Genomic DNA, 7,500 nt, shown 5'->3' on the forward strand with positions numbered 1-7,500 from the left:
TCAGCGTCCGTCTCTCCGTCCTCAGCACTTCCTGCCACGGTGGAAATGCGAGCAGCTGATTCGTCAGGGCGTCCTGGAGCACGTCATGTCCTGAGGCCTCGACGTCAGAGAGCAGAGACGAGGACCGAGCTAAACCCCACCCCCTCCATGTGCGTTCTTTATTTTAACAGCGGACAGATGTTGAAACGACACAGATGTTCACATCCTCCAGGACGAAGTTTGAGGATTATTGTGACGAAAAATAAAAAGTTTTTTTCTAAACTCTGCGTCAGTTTGTGAAGAAAACAAACAACAATATGAGTCGAATAAATAAACAAATACATAAACAGCTGATCCACAGAGTGAGATAAAAACATAATTTAATATGGTTTTCATATGACATCATCATCATCATCGTACATCAACAAGGTGACGCCCACACAGGTGAGTTTGGTTTGTGGCACCTGAACAGGAAGGAGAGGAGGAGCAGGAGGTCTCACTCTGAGGGAAAAACACAGACTGAAACCAGGACAGCAGCTGCTTGCAGACACTCAAATGTCTCCTGACCCCTGACTCCACCGTTCACCAAAATAAAAGTCTCACTTTGACATTGACATTAAAAATAACAATAAAAATATATAAAATAAAGTAACATAATACCCTCATGGCTGAAATACTTCAGAGTAGTGCCCACCTGTGGAATGCATAGGTGTATGTGTGTGTGTTCAGTTTCTCTGACGCAGCTTCGGGGGGGGGGCTCATCCACCACCTGTGAGGAGTCATTGACATCTCACCTGAACGTTTCCAACAACTGTTCTCGAAAAAAAATCTGATGTTTCGAAAATAAAAAGGTTAAAAAACTTTTTAAATTCAATAAAATCTTTACATGAAAACAGCTTTTCAGAATAAAGTTGTAATTTGGGAATATTATAATATTTCAAGTCTTAATTTTACAACAAAACATTTCGTAATGAGTCATAACTTTCCATCAGACAGGTGTCAGGTGACCTTCGCCCTGAGTGGTTTAACACAACAAAACAAACGTCTCCATTTTACTCTCAAAATATGAATTTATTTTGAAATGTTGCTGTTCTCCTTCAACAATTTTACGTCCAAATTTGTTTTTACTCATGAAATTAATTTTTTCATAAAGTCTTGACTTTGTTCTTGAAATATTTGAACCTTTTCCTCAAAATAATGTTTTTTTTTTCAGTTTTATTTGTGCCACTTCAGATTTTTCTCGTCACGTCAGAGTGTGTGTCGTGTGTCAGAGCAGGTCTAAGATCTGTGTGTGTTTGTTGTTGTTATTCTGTTTTTATGGAGGCTATGCTAACAGTTTCCCTTTGCTTCCAGTCTTTGTGCTAAGCTAGGCTAACCACACAGGCTTGAAGCTGATCTCAGACCAGCTGCTGATCGGATGTTCAGCTACGTGGCGAGCGAGGCGGGGACAATTTCTCTCAGCAGCTTGTTGAGGGCGGCGACCTTCTCCTCCAACAGGAAGTTCTTCTTCTCTGCGTTTTTCTGCCGCTGCTCGGTGACCTGCAGCGCTTTCATCAGCTGAGAGTTCTCCACGTACAGATCCTTGAGCAGCGCGGCAGACTTGTTGTTCTTCACCAGCTGCAGAACACAGAACATGGAACACAGTCAGAGTGCACAAAAGTATGTGGACGGCTCAACATTAAATGTAAATGAAACAGATCCAGACAGGAAGTACAGATGCAGCAGATGTGGACGTTCCCCTGGTGAAATGAGAACCTGTTTGAAGACTGACCTGCTCTTTGAGCTGCTGCACTTTCTCCTGCAGGACCATCCGGACCCCCTTCAGTTTGGTCTCCAGGTCCTCCATCCTCTGCTGCAGGGAGGCCAGGGCCTTCTCATACTGATCCTGACACACACACACACACACACACACACACACACACACACACACACCTGTTGCTCTCTGAACTTCCCACTGTTAGCATTAGCATGTTGCTAGGCTAACCTCTGACCCCTGTTTACCTGCTTGATGCTGATCTGAGAGCTGCTCTGCTGGGCATGGAGCCTCAGCGTCTCCTCCAGCTGTTGACTCCTCCTCTGCTCCTCCTCCAGCCGGACCTGCAGCAGCTCCACCTCCTCCCTGCGTCCCTCCCCCATCCGCTCCCGCAGCTGCTGCAGCTGCCGCAGGTGCTGCGCCTGCACCAGACTGAGCGCCGTGTCGGCCCGCGCCGCCTGCAGGGACGAAGATGGAGGTCAATGTGTTGTTCACGTCACAGTCTGACGGTCAGAGTCCTCCGGCCTCACCTGGTCCTGCGCCTGCATCCGGGCCGTCTCCAGCTCCCTCACTTCCGTCTTCAGGTTCTGCTGCTCCTGGGTCAGTTTGTGGACCTCCAGACCCTGGACCTGCAGCTCCAACAGCTGGAGACAAGGTCACATTCACAGGTGAGCAGAGACCATCACCTCAGCTCAGGTGTTACAGACAGGTGCGTCTGGTACCTTGTTCTGGAGCTCCTGGTTCTGGACTCTCAGTCTGCGGATCTCCTCCTGCAGGGTGATGGAGGCCTGCTCCTCCTGCTCCTCCTGGGCCCGACAGAGCTCCTCCTTCTCCTTCATCAGCTTCCTGACGCCGCTCTCCAGCTCCTCCACCTGAGAACCACCACAGCACAGGAGGCAGAGAGTTCAGGAGGTCTGGACCCGACACCTGTGTGAGGACCGAGCGGGTCCAAACACTTGATGACAGAAGGTCACCTGACCAATCACAGAGGATCATTTACTGAAGTAAAATCACCGCGACAACAAACAAACCACTTCCTGTAGTTACACTATCACAGTAAAACCACTTCCTGTAGCTAAAGTACTTCATTGTGCAGTAAACTGTTTCCTGTCACATGTTTTAATCATCTCGTGACCTCGTTGGAACAAAGTGGAGGATCAATAATTAACGAGCTATCTGACCCACTGTCTAGGGATCAGTTTCCCTCCTGACCTTGTTGTGAGCGTCCTGCAGCTTCCTCTGCAGGTCAGTCACTTCCTGGGCGTGGCTGAGTTTCTCCTGACTGACGGCGTGGAGCTGAGAGCGAAGCAGCTCCGCCTCCGACTCCAGAGAGAGAAGACACTGCTGCAGGTTCTCCACCTGAAGGAGCAGAGACACGGTTAGTTTCTGATGCTGTTGTTTTTAACTAGTGTTTTTTTCTGGTTTTGTAGTTTTATTTGTGACCTTGTTGTTTCGCTCGTCGGCCTCTCTCAGTAGTTTTGCCTTGTCATCCCCCAGCCACTGAAGCTTCAGTGTCACCGTGCTAAGCTCCGCCTCCACCTCCGACAGACGATGCAGCTGAGAAATCAACAACAACCGGTGAAGAGTCTGAAACATGAAGCCGCTGTGTGGACGCAGCAGTGAGGATCAACCTGATGTGTGGCAGGTCTTCATCCATTGTTTACGTCACGTGACCCCTTGCAGCATCACAGCTGTGGACTTTTTAATGACTCGTACCTTGTCCCTGCAGCAGCTGAGCTCTGTCTCCAGCAGCTGTCTCTCCTGCGTCCACGCCGTCTGCTGCTGCAGCTTCTCTCTGTCCTGCTGCATCGCTGCGTCCTGCAGCCGCCGCACCTGAAGGAGACCACCAGCCAATCAGGACAGGGTGAAGGGACAGTGCTGAATCTGCTGTGATTCGTTCTCGAGCTCATACATCACGTACAGACAGATTTAAATGTCAGTCAGTGAACACACAGATCTCACTCTGTCCACAGATCATTTATTCAAAGACGGTGTTTTGGTCTTTGACACGTCCTCGTCCAGGAGCGTCCACGACTCTTCAGTCTTTAAAACATTTAAAACATGCTGTGTCTGATCCTGAATCTGTGTCAGAAACTTCAGTCTGGAAACTTTATTGGGACAAAACCTTGTTTTTAAATAAATGTTGAAACCTCAGACAGAATCTGAGCAGAGGGAAGAACAGGTGAGAGCTTCAGGTGTTGGTCTCTTGTGACTGAAGCTAAACTGGAGGTAGAAGAAGAAAAAGAGAAAATGGCTGAACTGCTCGTTACTGTCTCTCACCGTAGCCCCCTCCTCCTCATGCTCCTTGGAAACGGTCACCAAGCGCTCCCGCAGCATCCGGGCTGACTCCTGATCTCCACGGAGACGGGTGCTGAGCTCGGTGTTGTCGTTGCTCAGCTGCAGGTTCCTGCTGCTCAGATCCAGGACCTCCTCTCGATACTTGGAGTTCTGTAGACAGAGAAGAAGAAGAAGAAGAAGAAGACGAAGCTTCAGACGCCACAGTCTGGAGTAGCTGTTGCTAAATGGCAATCGAGCAGGACAGACAGACTCTCACCTCTTTGTGCAGCCTCTCTTCTTCTTCTCTGCTCCTCTCGTGTTCTCTCTCCATCTCCTCCAGTTTCCTCCTGACAGAAGAAGATCTCAGATATTTACACAGTTTAATTCCACCAAGAACTAAACTGACTTTTTTCCAAGTCTATTTCTTGTGATAAAAGGAGGAGGATCAATATTTTGATGGAGGTGGTAGAGGTGGAGTTTTCTTCTCTTGTGGGTTCTCCAGTTTTTCCAGAACCTTCAAAGACTCGTCTAAACTCCTGGAAAAAAATCTTTCATCCACTTCTCTTTTATCGTTCTGTTTTATTTTCCATCGTTTGTATTTACAAATATAATATTGTGTTCTATGTTTTTGTGTCAATTAAATCAATATCTTCTTCATCACAGCAACTCAACTAAACCTCTTATTAGAAAATGATCCTCTTCATAAACTGATGGATGATCAAACATGAGCCACTTTACTTTTTATCTGCTTCAGTTGAGAACCAGCTTCATGATCCAGGACATGAAGCGGACTGAAGCGCTCAGTGTTTCCTCACCTCTTCTTGGAGACGTCTTCCTCCAGGTTCTGCACTTCCTGCTGCAGGACAGTTAGTCGCTCCTGGAGACCTCCGTTCTCTGATCGGACCTCCTCCAGCTGAGTCCTGGATGCAACACAAGACCAGGTCAGAGACAGAGTGCAGCTCAGACAGACCTGAGCAGCTGCAGGAAACTCACTGACGATCAGGAGGAAAATCTCTGAAATAATCTGGTGAAGCTCCTGTCTGATGAAGATGATCCTCCACCTGTGCTGCTGGTGTTTTATAACACATTCAGAAAGTTGGAGTTTAATGTGAGTGTGTAAAGAGCCGGTTGGTGGAGGCCTCGTCTGCTTCAAACAAAGAGTCTGTCACATGATCAAACAGAGTCCGAAACACGTGAAGAAACATGTGACTGGAGCTTTCATGAACTGAAGCTAAATGTTCGTCTCTTTGCAGACGACACTCAGATTTATGTTCCTGTCCTGCCTGGAGATCCTGATTATTACCTCCTCAGTCTGAATTATTGATTATGATCAATAATTGGTCATTGGTTGATCAATCATATGAGGATAGTAGAGAGAGACAGGAAATGGGGAGGCAGAGAGAGGGGGAATGACATGCAGTAAAGGGCCGTCCGATACTCGAACCGGGGCCGACTGCAGCGAGGACTGTAGCCTCTACACATGGGGCGCCTGCTTAGACCACTACGCCACACGACGCCCATGATCCAGTTTGTTTGAAGCAGGCTGAGACCTTTAATCTCTTCTCTACCAGAAAAATTAATTTTCATCATCAAACAGCATCAGAGCAGAATTTAAGGCTTTTACTTTGAATTCAGACGAACAGACACAGGTGATGACAGAGTTATTCACAGTGATGATGTCATGCGTTTAGATGTTTGTCATTGGGTTAGAGATGAGGTGAAGAGTTAAAGCATTCCAGACAGAGCCAATCAGACTGCAGCTTCAGTCTGCAGCAATGCATTGTGGGCGATAAAGTGATCAGCAGGCGGAGCCTTGGTCTCATGATGGATGAGATTAGTCTGTAACCTACTCAGAGTTTCAAGCACAGCAGCAGACGGATGTTAGTTCTCTGTGGGACCAGGTTCTGGATCCGAGTCGGTCTCATGCTCCACAAACCTGTGTGGACTGGCCGGGTCCATCACGTCCTCCAGAGCCAGGACCAGCGTCTCCAGCTCCATCAGCTGCTGCGTCATCTTCCTCTTCTCCTGCTCAAAGTGCTGCTCCCTAGTTCTCAGCTGGTCCCAGGAGTCCTGCAGGGCCCGCTGCAGGCTGTGGACCTGCTCTCGGACCCGGTCCAGCTGATCAGTCAGCTGCTGAACGTCGCCGCTGTGCCTCTCAGAGGAGGACCGAAGCCAATCCACCTCGCTGGTTCTGGAGTTGAGCTGCCTCCGGAGGTCTAGGACCAGGTCTGCGGTCTCATTGAGCTGGGAGCTGAGGTCTCTGAGGTGGTCTCTCAGCGTGGAGATCTCCTCCTCCATCTCCACAATCTGGGTGGAGAGCTGGTCGGCCAGCCGGGTGTAGCTCTGGTTCTCCTGGTTCAGACGACAGACCTCTTCCTTCTTCTGGTCCAGACTGGACCGGAGCTGCGAAGTCCTGGTCCGCTCCTGCTTCACAGCCTCCTGCAGACCCTCCTCAGCGCTCCTCCTCTTGTCCAGCTCCTCTGAGACTCCATCCAGCTCCAGCTGCAGGTCGTCGACTGCCATCGCCTGCTTCTTCAGATCCTGAATCAGCCTGGCGCGGTCCGTCTTCAGCAAGTCCAGTTCAGCGGTCAGTCTGGAGACGGACTCGGTCCTGGTCCTCAGGGTCTCCTGCAGGTCCTCCAGCTCAGACCTGAGGGCGCTGACGGCCTGGTCCCTGGCTGCGAGCTGCGCCTCCTGCTGGGTGACGGCGCCGCTCCGGTCGTGCAGGATGCTGTCGGACGCAGCGCGGAGGTTTCCAAGCTCCTCGCTCAGCTGCTTCACCTGCACCTCCAGCTGCTCCTCTCTGACCTTTACCACCTGCAGCTCCTCCTCCACCAAGCTCCTCTCCGAGGCCAGGCGTTGACTCAGAGCTTCATGAGACTCCAGGAAGGCAATGCTCTCCTCCAGCTGAGTGCAGGCCTCCTCCAGCCGGTCCTCCAGCTCAGAGCACCGCCCACGAGACGCTTCCAGGTCGTCCTCACACCGACCACAGCGCTCCCTGAACTCCTCTACGCTGGCCTCTGATTGGCTGACCTGTAGGGCAGAGCTCTGTACGACTTCCTGTAACCTGCAGACCTGCTCCTTCAGCTGACGGACCGCCTCCTGCTGCTGCTCCTCCATTTTCTTCTTCTTTGAGGAGAACTGGCTGCAGATTCTGGCCTGCTCCTCCTCACACTGCAGCTTCTCCTGCTCTGATTGGACCAGCTGGTTCTCCCAGAATCCTCTCTGCTCCTGCAGCCGCTGCCGCTCACGATGGAGCTGGTGGAGGAGGCGGCGGTGACCGTCGGCGTGCTGCAGCTTCATCTGAGCGAGCTGCTGCTCCGACTCCTCCCTGCTCACACGTTCATGTGTGTATATATACATGCAGTATATATGCATGTGCAGTATTACCTGTCAGACTGACGTGGTTAAAACTAAACCCTGATCTGTCTGAACTTCTCCTCGGAAATTTAAAAACATCATGGTAGCTATGGAAACCTAAAGCTTCAGGT

General features: G+C 50.2%; 2 protein-coding genes across 5 annotated transcripts in view; one reads left to right on the forward strand and one right to left on the reverse strand.

The window, feature by feature from the left end:
- gins1 (GINS complex subunit 1 (Psf1 homolog)) overlaps nt 1-261 on the forward strand; it is a 4,014-nt gene extending 3,753 nt beyond the window's left edge. The window contains exon 7 of the mRNA XM_023408590.2: nt 26-261. Within this exon, the coding sequence (XP_023264358.1) occupies nt 26-94 (69 nt within the window). The 3' untranslated portion in view covers nt 95-261. The remainder of the gene's footprint in view (nt 1-25) is intronic.
- An 81-nt stretch (nt 262-342) lies between these two features.
- ninl (ninein-like) overlaps nt 343-7,500 on the reverse strand; it is a 35,622-nt gene continuing 28,464 nt past the window's right edge. For 2 of the 4 annotated variants that reach the window (XM_087174604.1, XM_023408584.2), the window contains 12 exons: nt 5,946-7,340; nt 4,825-4,929; nt 4,287-4,356; nt 4,013-4,180; nt 3,449-3,565; nt 3,176-3,289; nt 2,945-3,091; nt 2,455-2,604; nt 2,263-2,376; nt 1,981-2,190; nt 1,751-1,864; nt 343-1,596 (listed from right to left, as the gene is read on the reverse strand). In XM_087174604.1, the coding sequence (XP_087030730.1) occupies nt 1,405-1,596; nt 1,751-1,864; nt 1,981-2,190; nt 2,263-2,376; nt 2,455-2,604; nt 2,945-3,091; nt 3,176-3,289; nt 3,449-3,565; nt 4,013-4,180; nt 4,287-4,356; nt 4,825-4,929; nt 5,946-7,340 (2,896 nt within the window). In that variant the 3' untranslated portion in view covers nt 343-1,404. The remainder of the gene's footprint in view (nt 1,597-1,750; nt 1,865-1,980; nt 2,191-2,262; nt 2,377-2,454; nt 2,605-2,944; nt 3,092-3,175; nt 3,290-3,448; nt 3,566-4,012; nt 4,181-4,286; nt 4,357-4,824; nt 4,930-5,945; nt 7,341-7,500) is intronic. The other 2 variants (XR_015437394.1, XM_087174605.1) reach the window with 2 other exon arrangements.

This window comes from Seriola lalandi, unplaced genomic scaffold (assembly GCF_002814215.2).
Source record: "Seriola lalandi dorsalis isolate HSWRI2012SDOR001 ecotype SW California unplaced genomic scaffold, Sedor1 jcf7180002054368, whole genome shotgun sequence".
Classification (NCBI taxonomy): domain Eukaryota; kingdom Metazoa; phylum Chordata; class Actinopteri; order Carangiformes; family Carangidae; genus Seriola; species Seriola lalandi.